Source organism: Panicum hallii, chromosome 2 (genome assembly GCF_002211085.1).
Source record: "Panicum hallii strain FIL2 chromosome 2, PHallii_v3.1, whole genome shotgun sequence".
Lineage (NCBI taxonomy): Eukaryota > Viridiplantae > Streptophyta > Magnoliopsida > Poales > Poaceae > Panicum > Panicum hallii.
The window spans coordinates 49,458,731-49,476,520 of record NC_038043.1 but is presented as its reverse complement, the minus strand read 5'-3'; the positions used below and the strand labels follow the sequence as shown (position 1 = coordinate 49,476,520).

General features: G+C 48.9%; 3 protein-coding genes and 1 pseudogene across 3 annotated transcripts; 3 read left to right on the top strand and 1 right to left on the bottom strand.

Moving 5' to 3' along the window:
• Positions 1-308: 308 nt before the first annotated feature.
• LOC112883068 lies at positions 309-1,894 on the top strand. Its single transcript, XM_025948287.1, has 2 exons — positions 309-1,149; positions 1,240-1,894. Exons 1-2 carry the CDS (start codon positions 616-618, stop codon positions 1,837-1,839), a joined length of 1,134 nt encoding a protein of 377 aa, XP_025804072.1. The 5' UTR covers positions 309-615; the 3' UTR covers positions 1,840-1,894.
• Positions 1,895-2,210: 316 nt separating this feature from the next.
• LOC112882661 (probable E3 ubiquitin-protein ligase ARI8) lies at positions 2,211-3,954 on the top strand. Its single transcript, XM_025947768.1, has one exon. It carries the CDS (start codon positions 2,251-2,253, stop codon positions 3,862-3,864), a length of 1,614 nt encoding a protein of 537 aa, XP_025803553.1. The 5' UTR covers positions 2,211-2,250; the 3' UTR covers positions 3,865-3,954.
• Positions 3,955-6,562: 2,608 nt separating this feature from the next.
• LOC112881618 (NADPH--cytochrome P450 reductase-like) lies at positions 6,563-12,427 on the top strand. Its single transcript, XM_025946399.1, has 18 exons — positions 6,563-7,231; positions 7,354-7,413; positions 7,515-7,591; positions 7,690-7,747; positions 7,836-7,919; positions 8,019-8,055; positions 8,559-8,628; positions 8,802-9,002; positions 9,085-9,177; positions 9,287-9,515; positions 9,598-9,681; positions 9,761-9,912; positions 10,005-10,101; positions 10,302-10,451; positions 10,544-10,621; positions 10,889-11,011; positions 11,216-11,329; positions 11,978-12,427. Exons 1-18 carry the CDS (start codon positions 6,893-6,895, stop codon positions 12,056-12,058), a joined length of 2,127 nt encoding a protein of 708 aa, XP_025802184.1. The 5' UTR covers positions 6,563-6,892; the 3' UTR covers positions 12,059-12,427.
• A 1,611-nt stretch (positions 12,428-14,038) lies between these two features.
• Positions 14,039-17,238, bottom strand: LOC112881196 (annotated as a pseudogene).
• Positions 17,239-17,790: the final 552 nt, after the last annotated feature.

Here is a 17,790-nt window from a genome sequence, read left to right as displayed (position 1 = left end):
CTTTGTTTAGGCATAATTGTCGTTCCAATGAATTTGTTTCGGGAGTAGTTTACTGTTCTTCAAAGATTTACTACTTCTGAACCACTCTTTCTTTTTTATAATACATGGATCAGGCGTGCAATTGCGATTCAGGAAAGAAACTCGACAATGAGACGTCATTGCGCCATTACGCTCAGCGTTGGTACCATCAACAATTCCAGCAGATATAAATTCAGATGGCAACGTCACAGCACAGTACTCAGTGCTCACCAATATGATGCAAAGCAAGCAGCGTAGCAGTAGCGCTGCAAGTCTAGTCTTGAGCCCGAAGTTATTGCATTCCGTATCGGCAGTACCACACGATCCGATGCGCATGCGCCCCATCGCCGCACACCACGGCCGGCGCCACCGCGTCGAGCTCTGCAAATACACTTGCCGCCGCAAAAGCTCGACGGCCTCCGAGTTCAAGTTCGAATTCGAACTGCCGCCTCACGAATCGCAACTAACCCCAACGGCTCCACCACTCCACCAGCCGCCGCACCTACAAGAACCGGCAAAAGGCTCGTAGCCAAGTTCCTGCAACTCTGCAAGTGCACCGAGAATCCGTTGCCACCGGCGCATCGGCGGCGACCCACCATGTCCCGCAAGAAGCCACCGGCCCCGGCGCCGGCCGTGGCCTCCACCGGCTGCTCCGGCCTCATGTCCTGCCTCTCCATCCACCGCCGCGGCCCGCCGCAGCCGGCGCCGAGGGGGGGAGCGGACGCGCTGCCGCGCAGCAGCGACGCGGACGGCGGCAAAGCCGCCGATGCCGCGGAGAGGTACTGGAAGAGGATGCGGCTCCTGGAGGAGGAGATCAGGAGGCTGAGCGAGTGGCTGGGGCAGGAGGAGAGGCCCGCGCCGCCGGGCGCCGAGGCCAGGGAGGAGGGCACCGGCTCGGTCGTCACCGAGTGGTCCAGGAACGGGGCCAAGGCAAGGGAGGTGGGCTGCAGCGCGTCCAAGATGTGTGCCAGCGTCGGCCACGGCGCCAGCGGCGTGCAGGATACGGTGAGACTGGAGGACGGGAGCTACCTGCGCGAGGTGAGGCGGGTGCGGGTCGGGCGGCCATGGGAGAGGCTGGCCGTGCAGGTGTCGCGGCCCGTCGTCCCCGTGGACGCGGCGAGCGCGTCAGAGGTGAGCTCGATGAACCTCGTGAATTGTGTTGCGCGTGCGTGATCCATTATCCCCTGTTTCGGTCTGACAACTGGATTGCCTCTTCGCCAGGTTCTTGACAAGATGGCAGCGATGAGGGCCGAGGACCTGTGCAAGTTCCTCATCCAAATGATGCCGCTGAAGGACATCACCGGCCAGCAGAACCCCGGCGAGCCCGTGCGCCGGACGGCGAGGCTGAGCTCGGGGGACGACCTCCTGGAAGCGCTCGTCTTCAAAGCAATGGGCAAGCTGGAATCTTTGGTCCTGGAAGGCCTGAAGATCCAGATGTCCCCACCGGCTACCGAACCCGCCGCGGTTGCCGCCGACCGGAGGCGGGACGAGGCGGTGAGCAAGGACTGCATGGTCCACGTGGTCCTGGTGCAGGTGAGGGATCCGAACGAAAGGTACGCCGCCATTGGCGACCCCATGGTCGGGCTCATCGAGGCGTCCCTGCAGAGGAGGGACGGCGCGGTGAAGCAGGAGGTGCGGGGCCTGCACGCTGCCGGGATCAGCCTCATTAGCAGGAAGCCAAGCGATGGCAGATGCATGATGTGGAGTGCTTCTCTGAAACAATGCAGGGGATCACACGACGGCGCCGGCGCCGGCGGACTTGATGGCGATGGCTGCCGATGCTCTTGTGTTCGGAATCCGAACCGTGTGTTCCAACGGTAGAGATCAGGCTGTCAGGGTGTTGTTACCCTCAATAACAGTGCAAAATAACACTCCATCTGAGGATGTGTCTGAATCTGACCCCACATGTCAGTGACACTAGTGTTGCTCTTTTTTTTCCCATATATATGGTGTCCATTATTGTTTACAGAATTTTATACGAGGAATTAATTTCCTTGCTAGCGGTGACGTGTAGCGTACGTAGGGCTTGCGACGAGAAAGGAGATCGAAGACTAGTTCCACACAGATCCAAATTCCCTTCGAACCGACTCACATAGCGAACAGGAGATCAATCCGCTAAACGAGTCCGATCGGTAAAGAGAAAGACCCTAAATCCCCGCAACTACATTATTAGCGTAACTTGCCTTAAAAAAATCAATTCTCCCGGACGGGCTCCTGGCACGCAGCGCCGCCATGGCACACAAGGGCAAGGGGGGCGACTACTATTGCGACGCCGATGACGACGACTACTACAGCACAGAGGAGGACAGCGTCTGCCAAAGCGGCAGCGAGTACGGCGGCAGCGACGACGGCGGCGGCGTCAGTGATGATGACGACGACCACCAGCAGGCCATGGAAAGGAACGATGACGAGGACAAGGAGCGCGGCGAGGGCTACGATTTCGAGACCGAGGACGACGTGCGCAGGTGCCAGGACGAGGTCACGGCGAGGATGTCCGAGCTGCTGTCGGTCCCGCGGGGCTTCGCCGCCGCCTTCCTGCGGCACTGCCGGTGGGACGCCGAACAGCTGCAGAGCGAGTGGTTCTCCGACGAGCGGCGCGTCCGCGGCGCCGTCGGCCTGGCGGCGGACCGCGGCGACGTCCCCACGGCGCTCAACGACCGGCCGCTCGACTGCGGCATCTGCTTCGACCGCTACGCCCCCGGCGAGATGAGGTCGGCGGGGTGCCCGCACTACTACTGCCACGAGTGCTGGCGCGGCTACATCGGCGCGGCGGTGCGCGACGGCCCGCGGTGCCTGCTGCTGCGGTGCCCGGACCCGCGCTGCCCGGCGCCCGTCGTGCGGGAGCTGGTCGACACGGCGGCCGCCGACGGGGACCGGGCGCGGTACGCGGTGTTCTTTGTCCGGTCGTACGTGGAGGAGGGCACGAGCAAGTACGTCCGGTGGTGCCCGGGGCCCGGGTGCACCCTCGCCGTCCGGTCCCGGCCGGGGTCCCGGCCGTACGAGGTGCCGTGCGCGTGCGGGCACGTCTTCTGCTTCCGGTGCGGCGAGGACGCGCACCGGCCGGCGTCGTGCGACACGGCGCGCGCGTGGGTGGCCAAGTGCAGGTCCGACGGGGAGAACACCAGCTGGTTGCTGTCCAACACGAAGCACTGCCCCCGGTGCCGGCGCGCGATCGAGAAGAACCAGGGGTGCAACCACATGACGTGCGGCGCCCCCTGCGGGCACCAGTTCTGCTGGCTCTGCCTCGGCTCCTGGAAGAACCACGCGGGCGACAGCTACCGCTGCAACCGCTACGCGGCGGACCGGTCGGAGTTCTCCGGCGAGAAGGCGCGGCGGCGCCAGGGCCGGGCGTCGCTGGAGAGGTTCCTGCACTACTACGAGCGCTGGACGGCGCACACCGCGTCGCTCGCCAAGGCGCGGCAGGACCTGGACGGCCTGCGCGGCGGCGGGCTGGACCTGTTCGCTGGCGCCATGGGCGTGCCGCCGACGGAGCTGGACTTCCTCGCGGAGGCGTACGCGCAGGTCATCGAGGTGCGGCGGGTGCTGCGGTGGACGTACGCGCACGTGTACCACCTGGACTCGGCGCGCGACAACGTCGAGTTCTGCGAGTACCTCCAGGGCGAGGCCGAGGGGTCGCTGGAGCGGCTGCACCACTGCGCCGAGCAGGAGAGGAACGAGCTCAGGGAGGACCTGGGCATCTACGGCGCCGCCTACCCCGCCGGGTACGCCGCCGGCAAGTTCGCCGAGTTCAGGGAGAAGCTCTCCAACCTCAACCTTGTGACGCGGAACCACTTCAGCAAGCTCGTGGAGGGGTTTGAGTCCGGCATGGCCGAGGTCGTATCGTGACTTCGTGGGGTTTAAGTGCTGTTTTCCTTTCTATTTGCGCATGTTTCTTCTTGTCGGTGCAGAGCTTTTACTCGTCTCCTCCAAAGTCAAATCGGTACATGATGATGAAGCATCGACTTAGGGTGTGTTCGTTTCCGGGGTCAAAAATTTAGAGGGGTGAATCTTATTATTTAGAAGTATTAAATAAAGTCTAATTACAAAATTAATTGCAGAACCCCGGAACTAATTCGCGAGACGAATCTAACGAGGTATATTAGTCCATGATTAGCGGATGATTACTGTAGCATCACTGTGGCAAATTATGGATTAATTAGGCTCATTAAATTTGTCTCGCGAATTAGCACCCAGCTGTGCAAAAAGTCTTATAAACAGATTTTATTTAATACTTCTAAATAGCAAGATTCTCTTTGATGTGATGGGTCTAAAGTTTAGAGGGTAGAAAACGAACAGGCCCTTAGGGTGTATTCTTTTCACCCCTCTAAAATCCGAAACATCTAAACTTTAGAGGTCCGACACCGAACAGCCCTCTAATTCGGCCTCTAATAAGACTGCGATTCTTTAGAGTGAGGGAACACTCTAAAATTTTTAGAGGGCTCTAATCGGAAACGAACGCACCCTTACAGAGTGTCTGTTTGTTTCCCACCCTCTAAACTTTGGACCCATCACATCAAAGAGAATCTTGCTATTTAGAAGTATTAAATAAAATCTGTTTATAAAATTTTTTGCACAGCTGTGTGCTAATTCGCGAGACAAATTTAATGAGCCTAATTAATCCATAATTTGCCACAGTGATGCTACAGTAATTATTCGCTAATCATGGACTAATATACCTCATTAGATTCGTCTCGCGAATTAGCACTAGGGTTCTGCAATTAGTTTAGAGGGGTCACATCAAAGAGAATCTTATCATTTAGAAGTATTAAATAAAGTCTAATTACAAAACTAATTGCAGAACCCTAGTGCTAATTCGCGAGACGAATCTAATGAGGTATATTAGTCCATGATTAGCGAATAATTACTGTAGCATCACTGTGGCAAATTATGGATTAATTAGGCTCATTAAATTTGTCTCTCGAATTAGCACACAGCTGTGCAAAAAATTTTATAAACAGATTTTATTTAATACTTCTAAATAGCAAGATTCTCTTTGATGTGATGGGTCTAAAGTTTAGAGGGTGGGAAAGGAACAAACTCTTAGTAGCATCCGGACCTGTTCGAGCAGCACAGATAAGTTTGCAAGCACAAGGTGCTACGACAAAAATGCTAGATCGTTGTAATGAATTCGAAACTTTACAGTGGAAAACTCTTGGCGCACTAGCGGTATAGCAGAAAATCCAGTGCATAAACGCAAACACCTCTTGGTGTCGTCTCTTAGGGCTTGTTTGTTTGCTTTATAAAATATATATATAATCTAGCTTATGGTTTAAGATAATATGTTGAAAGAACACTGACGAACTCAGGGAACCGGTACAGCAGACTTCAGCTTCCAGGATTCAGTTAACTGACGAACTAAGAACTGAACACCGACGAAACCGATGGCCTCAGTAACCGCAATCCTGACATTCGACGACCCAGACGACACTGACGGCTGCTCCATGGCGTCGGCACGGAAGTGCTCTACGAGAAGCAGAGATGATTGATCGATGTCCCAAAAAAAGAAAAGAAAAGCAGCTGCTACTCCTGTTCACTGTGCCAAAGTCAAATACTCAAATGTCTATTTTTATTTGTGTAGCATGGATGCCGAGTCAGGCCACTTAATACGATGAAAGCAATCAGTCTGAAATCAGATTATTAACCAAATACTGTATGATGTAGCATCCGAACCTATTGAGCAGCAAGTTCCTTGGCACAAATTTAGTCTCTTTTCTTTCATTGCTAGGTGAGACAAAAATTCAGAACCTTAGGAAACCGACTGATGTTCGGATGCAAAAAAGATTTGAACTGGCCCACGCGCCCTAAACCCTAGTGTGCACAACATCGCCCAAAGTTGAATTCGGCCTAGTCCAACTCCCTGTAAAAAATCGGTGTGGAAGGCTTCTCGGTAGTTGCATCTATCAGAGGCAGCCAGAACTGCCATTGGATACACATACAACTGAACATGGCTGGACGTGACCCCAGCCAGCTTCCGCGGCACGGCCGAAACGGAGACGCACCTGCAGCACTGTCCCGCAAGAAAGCGCCTCGGGCCCTGACGTCGTGCGCTCGTCCTCCACCCAGTTCCGCCGCCCGTTCTGGAGCTTTCTGCCACCATATATCTCCTGATACCGACCTGGTGCCCTTGCACGGCACCCGTCTGTCAATTTCTGCCACACACAAGTGGCAAGTCTCGCTGCAGGGAGAAGCACACACGCCAGGATTGCAAGAAACCAAGACGCTGAGCCCCGGCTTTACTCTGTTGTTTCTGGTGGTGTTCAGAGCACGAGCCTACACGCTTCTAGTCGTCGATCGTTATGGTTGGAGAGCGAGGGGGGCGAAAGGAACCGGGATCTTGCGAGAGGGAAGAGACCACGGACCGGACGGAGTGGTGGTGGTGGGGGCGCGTCGAAGCCAAACGTGACGGTCGGTCGCGATGGACTTGGCTCGACTCGGCCCGGCGTGTCACCGCGCGGCGGCACCGATTCTTCGGGCACAGAGACCGGTGGCCTAGCGACAGCCACAACGCGAGTCGCGAGCCAACCCGGCAGGCAAAGCCAGGCCACCAGCGCTCGCCACCAACCAAAACCCCCAAGTTTTTGGCCCCGATCGCGCGCCACCCGCGGCCAAAACGCACGAGGGGCACCCCGGCTCGGCCGCTCGTCCCCGGCAGCCTGCGCACGCCGCCGCCGCGGCGCACGCCCGCGCCACATAAAAATACCCCCCGTTCCCGGCCGGCGGCCGCTGTCCCGACTCGACCAGCAGCAAATCTCTGTGGCCCGCCCGCCCTCTCCTCTCTCGCGTGCGCGCATCTCCACTCCACCGCCTCGATCCCATCGAAGCGGACACCCTCCCCGCTCGCGACTCGCCCCCCTGCGCAACCCCGCCCCGCGCGATGGACTCGGCGTCGGCGGGGCTGAAGCCCTCGGCGCTGGACCTGCTGGCGGCGCTGCTGACGGGGCGGGGCCCCGAGGGCGGGGCGCACTGGGCGTCCTCGCTCGCCGAGAACCGCCACTTGCTCGTGCTGCTCACCACCTCCCTCGCCGTGCTCGTCGGCTGCGGGGTCGCGCTGCTCGTCCGCCGCTCCGCCGCGCCCCGCGCTGGGGCGGCTGCCCAGGCGCAGCCGCGGCCCCTCGCCGCGAAACCCAAGGACGAGCCGGACCCCGACGACGGCAGGCAGAGGGTCGTCATCTTCTTCGGGACGCAGACCGGCACGGCTGAGGGCTTCGCCAAGGTTCCTACTGAACTGTGCTGTTTGCTTTTTTTTTCATTGGCACAAGCAGAGCACGGTGCTCTGCTCTTGCTTCCGCTGCTGATTGGATTGAAGTTGATGGCACTTTCGGCGTGGATTTGTAGGCGCTCGCGGAAGAGGCCAAGGCGAGGTACGACAGGGCCGTCTTCAAGGTGGTCGATCTGGTATGCTGCAGAGGCTTCATCCTTACGCTGTTGCTTAAAAAAAATCCGTGCTTCTAGCAGCTCAACTGTTATGATTGATTGCGTGCTTCGTTGGGGTTTAGGATGACTACGCCGCCGAGGACGAGGAGTACGAGGAGAAGCTCAAGAAGGAGAACATTGCGTTGTTCTTCCTGGCAACGTAAGAACTGCCAGTACCTACCACTTACTAAGTCGATCAAAGACATAGGAAGTGCGTTTTTGGTTAATTCTTAACATGTCTCATTGTGGTCTTTGTAGTTATGGTGATGGGGAGCCAACTGACAACGCGGCGAGGTTTTATAAATGGTTCTCAGAGGTTGGAATGCAAACGTACTTTTATGGATGCAGTTGTGTATGGGTCCATTCCCTCTTATTGATTGTCTCATCTTCTGGTTGGTCTGCAGGAGAATGAGAGAGGTGAGTGGTTGAGTAATCTTCGGTTTGGGGTGTTTGGCCTTGGAAATAGACAGTACGAGCACTTTAACAAGGTTTGTTGGTGCGTCTACATTGACTTAATCTGTATAGTGGTTTGTACAACGCATACTAATTTTGTTCCTTTTTTGTTTGTCAATTTGTTTCTGCTGAAGATTGGAAAGATGGTTGATCAGCTCCTTGCAGAACAAGGTAACTAAATTAGAGTGGCCACATCACTGATTCTATCTCAATTCAGATTGATTTAAAGCTTTTGACCTTGCATACAGTATTTATGTGTGTTCTCACTGAGAAGTTCTGCACGCCACTCCTTCATAGGCAGAACTACTTCTTTTAGAATGCATATTAAGTGCTGCACCTTATCTTAATTACATATGTGGACATTCATTTGCACTATAAACACATTGCATTTTTCATTAGTGTTATTTGGTACTAATGCTCAAGTGCTCAACTGCTTAAAGGGTTGAATGCTATCAATTTTTTTTCTGCCTGAGTCAAACTTTTAAACTTTATATAAATAAGCCAAATCGGCGCTCATTTTCATAAAGTACTGAGCAATTGTTTCACAATATTTTTTTCTCTCAGCGAGATGCATTGAATCTTCTGCATCATGTGTTATGCTTTTCTGAGTTTTCTTGTGTTCTTGATACACTAGAGTGCAATTAACTCCTGTCCATTTTTCACATCTATTCTAGGTGGCAAACGTATTGTTCCTGTTGGTCTTGGAGATGATGATCAATGCATTGAGGATGACTTTAATGCATGGTATGAATTGCAACGAACTTAGTTGCATGGATGTTTTTCCCCCTTTTCTGATGATTCATCTGGCTTATCTTGCGTATAGTGCTTTTGTTTATGGACATGTCAACTTGATTTCAACAATAAACTAACACTTGCACACCGAAGCTAATGCCTTCTGTTTGTTCCTTCGATTAAAGGAAGGAACTTCTATGGCCAGAATTGGATAAATTGCTCCGCCAGGAAGATGATTCTTCAGCAGCAGCAGCAGCAACTCCTTACACAGCTGCTATTCCGGAATATAGAGTTGTGTTTGTCAAACCAGAGGATGCCACAAACATCAACAAGTCTTTTAGTCTCAGTAATGGTCACGCTGTCTATGACATTCAACATCCTTGCAGGTTTTTTTTTATTTGCTTTCACACGCCTGGAAATTTGCGCTGCCCACAGGGTGAGCTGATGCCAACAATGCTTTCCTTGCAGGGCAAATGTGGCTGTGCGGAGAGAGCTTCATACACCAGCTTCTGACAGATCCTGCATTCATTTAGAATTTGATATTGCTGGAACTGGACTCAAGTAAGTATATTCAATAAACTGGATTCATTAATTCTGAAAATAAGAGTAGACATACGTTATTGTTAGATTGGACTTCAGAATGCTAATAAGTCCTCTTTTGCCTTACTAGATACGAGACTGGAGACCATATTGGTGTCTATGCTGAAAACTGCATTGAAATTGTTGAAGAGGCAGAAAAGCTGCTAGGTTATTCACCGGATACTTTATTCTCAATTTATGCTGACCAAGAGGATGGTACCCCGCTTTGTGGGGGTTCTTTGCCACCTCCTTTGCCATCCCCCTGCACAGTCAGGACTGCACTTACCAGATATGCAGATCTATTGAATTCGCCTAAGAAGGTAAAAGTATGTTTTTTGTTTTCATCAATATCTATCTGATGTTTTTGTTCACATTCATATTATTCGTCAATGGTTGCTGCAGAGTGCTTTGCTTGCTTTGGCAGCTCATGCATCTGATCCCAAAGAAGCTGAGCGGCTTAGACACCTTGCATCTCCTGCTGGAAAGGTTGGTTTCTAAAATAGATCAATATACTTTCTGACGTTGGTATTCTAATTACAGTTTCTCACATGACTTTCATTGGCAGAAGGAGTATTCACAATGGATAGTCACGAGCCAAAGAAGTTTATTAGAAGTTATGTCGGAGTTTCCATCAGCAAAGCCTCCACTTGGTGTCTTCTTTGCAGCTATTTCTCCTCGCCTGCAGCCAAGATATTACTCAATATCTTCCTCACCGAGGTACCCATTAGGCCATTACTTTTATATAATACCTCATTTAACCTGGGCAAGTTAATCGATCAGTTAGGACTGATGCTACTATATTGCTGCAGAATGGCACCAACAAGAATTCATGTGACGTGTGCACTAGTATATGGGCCAACCCCTACTGGAAGAATTCACAAAGGAGTTTGTTCTACTTGGATGAAGGTACATGTTATATATTCTTTCATGTTTAGATGGCATTTTCTTCTTCTCTTTCTTTGTAGGTGAATCCTGAAACGAGGATATAAATATTTTTAGTATAATTTTATGCATGTATTCAAGCATAAGTTACCAATCCTTTGAAGTTATTTGTATCACTCATCATGTCATTCAGTAAACATTTGGTCTGCTAATCCTACTTACAGCATTCAACTCCCTTGGAAGAGAGCCAAGAATGTAGCTGGGCACCAATTTTTGTCAGGCAGTCAAACTTCAAACTGCCTGCTGATCCTAATGTGCCCATTGTAATGATTGGCCCTGGGACTGGCCTGGCACCTTTCAGGGGGTTCTTACAGGTTTGTTTTTGTCTTAAGTTGCCGTTGTTCATTGTTCTTCAAGCTATATCTTTCTTTAAGATTTTTTATGCTGATGTTTTTTGCACTGGCAGGAACGATTAGCTTTAAAAGAGGCAGGGGTGGAACTAGGCCATGCTATCCTCTTCTTTGGGTGCAGAAATCGGAAGATGGTATGGCTTGTGTTTCAACACTATTCATCTCCGTCGACAGTTAGCTTGTAGATGTCTATAATTGCTGAAATCTTTCAGTCTCGCTTCTTACATAGAAAACACCAAGCCATCGTGTGATGTGACCATTGTTCCTCTTTCAAAGATCCTTATCTGCCAAGAATTTTTGCGCATTGCTGTTGCATACATAGATGCAGATCTTACATGTTCGACTTGGATGTACTTCCTAGCCTCTTCAAAATTTTACTGATTCATGTCTTGTTTTTTCAGGACTTCATATATGAGGATGAGCTTAATAACTTCGTTGATACTGGTGCCCTTTCCAAGTTGATTGTAGCCTTTTCCCGCGAGGGTCCTACTAAAGAGTATGTTCAGCACAAAATGGCACAGAAGGTAAACTGATTTCACTGCTGAATCATGTTTTGTTCAAAAGAATACTATTGACCAGAAACTGTCGGGGAGTATCCCACAGCATGATCTTTTCATATTATATAAATATAAAAAAGAATACAGCAGGTTTACAAGGATATTAAGTCCCAACAGAGCAAAAAGGCTAGTATACTCCCCCTTTTTTCACCTTTCCTGTAATCTTCCCAGGCTGCCGAGCTTTGGAGCATCATTTCTCAGGGTGGTTATATTTATGTCTGTGGTGATGCAAAGGGCATGGCTAGAGATGTGCACCGCACACTACATACCATCATCCAGGAGCAGGTATGTCTAGTTTCACAAAGTTTGTCGTTGTATCGCTGGCGCCTGATGCTTTCTAGATTTAGTTAGTTGCTTTACCAAGGGCCTAAGAAGTTGGCAGCTAGACTGCTCACTCTGGTATTCAAGCTTTTGGAACCACCACCAAACATCTGTATTGCAAATCATGGCTGACTAATGTCAGCATATTAATGTCAGAGTTTTGCTGTTTTAGGTCTACCATGTAACTACTCTTAGTTTCTAAGAATGTATGATTTTTAGACTTACACTTAACATGTATAGGGATTTTTTATTGATGGTTTATCCCTTCTTCATATGCCTTCCCTGAAAGTAACATCAAAATAAGGGTAACCAAATCATGTAGAAAGCTGTGGTTTCTGGCCAATTATTTTTTTTAAAAAAATCCTGAGATTTCGTTCGCTTTGAGTAGTGCCAACTCAGCTGCTGAGCCCCCCTAGCCTCCTAATTGCGATTTTTGGTGCTGTTGACTCAAATACAGTGAGGTGCCAGGTTACCTCACTGGTCTTGAACATGTGCTTGCTTGACTTGTCTTGTGACACCTCGATGAATCTTTGCTACTGCTATTGTTTCACAAGATGTACAGTGCAGCGCTTCTATTTACCGCTGAACGTGTTACCTTGGTGTGCTCTGCAGGGTTCACTGGATAACTCAAAGACAGAAAGCTACGTGAAGAGCCTACAGACGGAAGGGAGATACTTGAGAGATGTTTGGTAACGTGCTGCACACAGAGAAACGAGCCCGTAGTTGCGAGTTTCCCCACAAATACAAAAGAATGTGTTCGTGTAGGAAGCTAGTGGAGCCAACTGGATCTGTTTCAGTAGGAGGTGTACAAGGATCTGAAATATACAGATTAAGCATCATTAATATGAAGCATAGCAGGGTTGTTTATGTATAGGAGTGCAGCGAGCTATTATTTATTCAAGAAATCACTGTTGTGATTTCTGATACTAAACAAAACAGCCATCAGATTATCATGCTGTCTCCTTAGGCATCGCGGTTTAACACTTTGATCTGCAGACTTGTGTAAATCTCATGGAAAAGTTTTGGAGCGGTGAAATTGTAATGTATGATGTGTGTCAAGCACCAGTGCAATTTTGGTGAACGGTGGTAATGGTATGGGGCTGTTAGGAGACGTGGACAAAAGATATCGAGTCACAGAACGAAGCTATACAAAAACTGGACCCATGTTATGGATGCTTCCACTGATTGATGCTTAGACGATGGCTATTGGCTTCGCCTTCGGACGTGTCAGTTTGATGCCAGGCGAGGCGCATCGGATCTTCGCTTGTTCAATCTTTGCCCTGACAAACGTGATGCAGGCGCAGGAGGCCTGGCCTGGCACACGCATGCGGTCGACCAGACTGCCAGAACCCAGACAGAATCCGGCATGGCATGGCATCCTGTAGCCCCTAACTTTAACTCACCGCCTCGTCTATGCAGAGGCGGACAGGAGGGGAAGGAAAGCGCACGTTTTAGGTGGGGTTTGGTTTGCTGTTTCAAGTTACTTAGATGCTAATTATAAATATTAAATATAGACTAATAATAAAAAATTTTATAACATCTAAATTTATTCGCGAGACGAATCTATTAAATCTAATTAATTCATGATTAGCCCATATGATACTACAGTAAACATGTGCTAATCATAAATTAATTAATCTTAATAAATTCGTGTTATGAATAAGATTTAGGTTTATACAGTTAGTTTTATAATTAACTAATTATCATTGAAATATTTGAAGTAACAGAGCTTAGTAGGAAACAAACACCCTCTTATCCCTGCCGTGCCGTGCCGTGCCGTGCCATGGTTCGTCTTTTGGTCGCGTCGGTGAAGACGCGAAGTCATGCTCATGGTTGCTCATGAGGACAAATCTCAGTGGGGAACAGGGGCAGTACCAATGTACCATGCCGCAATTGCTGCCAGCCTGCCACCACGCATGTGAGTGAGATGCATGCTCACCATGCCCGTCACCACGCAACTAGTCTGAACTCGGAACCTCCGCGTCCAGTACCCCGCTGCCATTTCCTCCCTTCTTCCCGCGAAGGCCAGCCATCTGAGTCCGTTGGGCGCATGCATCGATCAGGCCATTCATCGGTTCAGGGTAGTTGCGTTCAGTTTTAATTTTTAGTACAGGTCATATCACATATTTAGATAACGATTAGAGGAACTAAATATAAGTTAACTGTAAAACTAATTGCATAAATGGAAACTAACTCACAAGATAAATCTATTAAATCTAATTAATTCATCATTAGCACATATTTACTGTAACACAATATTATCAAATTATAGACTAATTAGACTTAATGATTCATATCGCGAATTAGCCTTCATTTATGCAATGAATTTTATAATTAGCTTATATTTGATACTTCTAATTAGTGTCTAAATATTCGATATTACCGGACTAAATTTTAGACCCGAGTGACCAAACTTACGCAGAGGACGCCGCTAGCCATTCAACGGATTGTTTGTTCATCGACGGATGCCGTAAATCCCAGACGCGTTTCTCGCATGCACCGGCCGATCGATCGGTGCAGCTGAAAAAGGACGGAGTGGTCAGAGCGAACAGAACAGGTGAGCTAGCTCGATCGCTTGTCGCGTCCCGCCACGGCACGACAGCAGCACAAGTCGCTGTGGACAAATGTATTTAAGGAGCCATGGCATGACACGTCTAAAAACTAACTAATCAATTACCCAAAAAAAGTGAGTTCTGAAGCATGGCATCGGCGGCAAGGCTCCAGAATGTCCAACTTCACTGTCGCTCTGATGGCGAACAGTGCCCGCTGAGCTTCCATGAGAACATCGATGGGCAATGTAGAGCACTTGCTACAGTTATGATCAGTCAAGTAGCACCTGAGAGGAATCTGATGGGCCTCCAACGTAAGACGCTCGAGACATGTTACATTCTCAGCAGCATGGCATGCTAGCTCAATCAGGCTCTTTGAAGACGTGAATCCAAGAATCTCTACACTCTTGAGTTTGTGGTGGTGCTGTTCTCGCATCTGCCTCAGGTCTGACGGATCTTCAAGAATTGAGACACCGCTGTGGTAGCCACATATATCACACAATATGAATAGCGACAACTTACATCCAACAAGAACGTCTCCAAGGAGGCCAGAGAAAAATAATCATAGGTCGGAGGAAATGTTACAGCGATGAGAGCAATACTCAGATTCTTGAGGTGGACATATTTGCTATGCAGCATTGGTGTATCGGCTATCTGCATAAAGATGTCAGATTAGTTACTCCAAGGTATGGCTGCTGTAGTATATGGATATCGGTAGTCCAGTCAAAATTTTAGAGTATACATACCTCACTTCGCGAGTGTATGGTAGCAGTCTCAAGGTTTGGCATGCTGGATGGAAGTTCAACACGAGTGTAACGGACTGCGCCGGAGAAGGACATGTGTAGGTTCTTCATTTGCAATGTCTCTCCAAGTGACAATTTAACTCTATGACCTCCTGTAAAGGAAAAGCTGGATATGTTTGGAGCTTCGCAGTCTATCACTCGAAGCCTGCTGCATTCAAACACCATTAGGTGGCTGAGACGCTGCAGCATGCAAGGTACCTTCAGGCAAACTATCCCACCACAGTACATGATTTCAAATTGGTCCAAAGCCAAAGAACTAGAAAGCAGGGACCGTAACTCACCCTCCTCGATAAAGACATGAGAAAGATGCGGTCTTGTTAGGGTTCTTAAACAACCAAGTTCAGATATGGGATGAAGGAACAACTGTCAAGGTGAAGATATCGTATTGAGTCTCCACTCCCATTAGATAAAAGTGAGTATGGGAAGTTTGTATTTTGCCTTCCATGGCAGTGCTAGTGTGAGTTCCTCGATTCCTGGTGTAACAGCAGTCTGAAGCCAACTGTCGAGATAACACGAGTCCTTTGCATTGCAAAATTTGAACATATGAATCTTGAGTTTCTTCACACCAATGCCCGAGTGCTTTCTCAGAATGTGTCAACTTTACTAGAGAAATCTATGGCGATCTCATCATCATTTTCATATGGTTTTTAATTTAATCCCAATGTTGTCTTACTGAAATCGAGGTTGGGATGGCTTTTCCAGGAATGTAGAAAAGCACGAGAAACACAGGCGGCTTGGGCAGCATCTCGCATTGGCATCAGGGAGTGTATATGCAACAAGATATCCTGCACGCAGAAGCCATGGGAGAGAAGCTCAGCATTAGTTAGAACTGTAAAGGCAAACAGTTACTTCAGATGGATCGGAGGAGGGAAAGAACAAAATATAACACTGTAATCCAGCTGATATATGCGCATTATTACATAAAGTGTTCTTGGTGGCTACTTAAAAAAACACTATCAGCAGGCAGAGCTGATTAGCTGCTACAAAATCCATCCATACCTTTTTACTTACTAGAGAATGTGTTACTACCCAAATCAGGCATGTAGTGCCCAACAATACCGATTTCTTTGCATTTGTGCCAACTAAGATGGATGGGATGATGTTTTGTTGTACACTAGTATGCTAGTTGACGGTAGATTTACAGAAAGAACATGCACTTCTGGACAGGGCAACAATAGTGCATCAGAATTTTAACAGCATATGCAGTCATATAGTAGAACTGAACAGCTTTGAAAGCTAAAAGAAATGTGACATAAATCTTAATAAACTGATCGGTTGAAAACATGCCATCCTACTAGGATATGCAGCTCTAAGTTACAATGTATTGTCTGCGAGGTCTAATGAGGATAAAAGTGTCACTTTTTAGACTTCATGGGAAGTAGAACTAAACCATAACACAAGACATGAATTATGACCGGCCTAGAAAGCAATATTCCATGAAGTAGAACTAAATGATACCACAAAGACATGAACAACCACCAGCCTAGAAAGCAATATTTTTGTAGTTCAGTCGATGGAACACATAGATGATATGGAGATTAACTGCAAGTCCTCATCATTGATTGTAATTTTTACAAACTCCAAGTCTAAGAATTTCCATCTTTTATATGCATTGAAGGCCATAAGAAGGTTGCAACATTATTATGCTTTAGAGAAAACCATCTGTACTGGAAAATTAATTACGCACAGTTGCAAAAAAGCGAAGTTATCAATGCAGCATGACTGAAGGAGATCACAGCACCAAAATATCAGACCATAATATATTATTTAGCCAGCACAGGTTAATTGATTCGTGCAGTTCAAGCAGCCACCGCGAAATAGACAAATAGTTTTTAAAGAAATAAACAGACACACTGGCACAAAGTCTCTCATTATCAAAATGCCATGCCATGCCATACCTGAACATATCTGTATTTCACCACTCTGAGAGTCATCATCTTGCGAGCAGGGTGAGCCCTTTCTTTTAGCCCGCGAAGCAATCGACCCATCTACAGAACATCATTCATGGTTACGAAAGGCACAAAGAAGTGCAACAAGCAAACCAATGCATAGAGAGGAATCCGTTTGTCTCTTGTTTAAGTTCGTTCAACAACACTGTCAATTTGTTTAACTTGTTTAACACATATTATTTGCAGAGCATAGCAGGCTCTCCCAGATCTTGTCCATCTAGTTCAAGCCAATGGAACAAGACAGTGGAAGGCTTTATTTTTCCAGATTCACATCGAAACAACAAGGAGATAGGTAGAGAACCTAGCCCACTCAAACAATTGGTAATTGGCACTGGCTAATCCATCCAAACCACTAAACAGTGAGCCTGTTAAAAGAAAGACATTTTTTTGTTCTCCATATGGAGTAGTGGTTGGCTAAGAGATTGAGACTGCAACAAGCCACTGCGGCTGGGCATGAACAGAACGGAGGAGGAGGGGGCTGCTGACCAGGGGCTTGGACTTGCCAACGCCGGCGGCCCGCCGGCTGCCGCTCCATGGACATGTGGCGCATGAGATTCAGGAGGCCCATGCCCGTCTCACCTTTCTCCGGAATTAGATCTGCTCTCTGCCTCCCCCGTATATTTATTCGGAGGTGGAGGGTTAGCGGTTAGGGGATTGGTTTGGGATTTGGGAACCCAAAAGGAGCTCAGTCCAATCCCAGCCGGTAGCGCCATCATCCCCTGGTGAATTTCGACTGGGATCCGATGATCCAATCCAACACGGCGAACTCGGAGGAGAGAGGGAGGAGGAAGAAATCGCGTCGGCACCGGCACCAATGCAAACTCCACAGCACTACTCGGACTCGGGCGCATCGATCCATTAAGATTTCAGAAGGCGCAGAGGCCGCCGCTAGCCATTCAATGGATTGTTCTTTGTTCATCGATGGATCGGATGCAGTAAATGCCGGACGTGTCTCTCGCATTGGATAGATCGGTGCAGCTTGCTGAGAAAGGACCGAGTGGTCAGAGTCAACACACTAGCAAGCTCGATCGCCTTGTCGCGCGCCGCGATCTGCAGGTGCCATGCTGCTAGGGAGGGAGAGCACGGGCGCGGCGATCACTGACGGGTGACGTGACTGACCACTC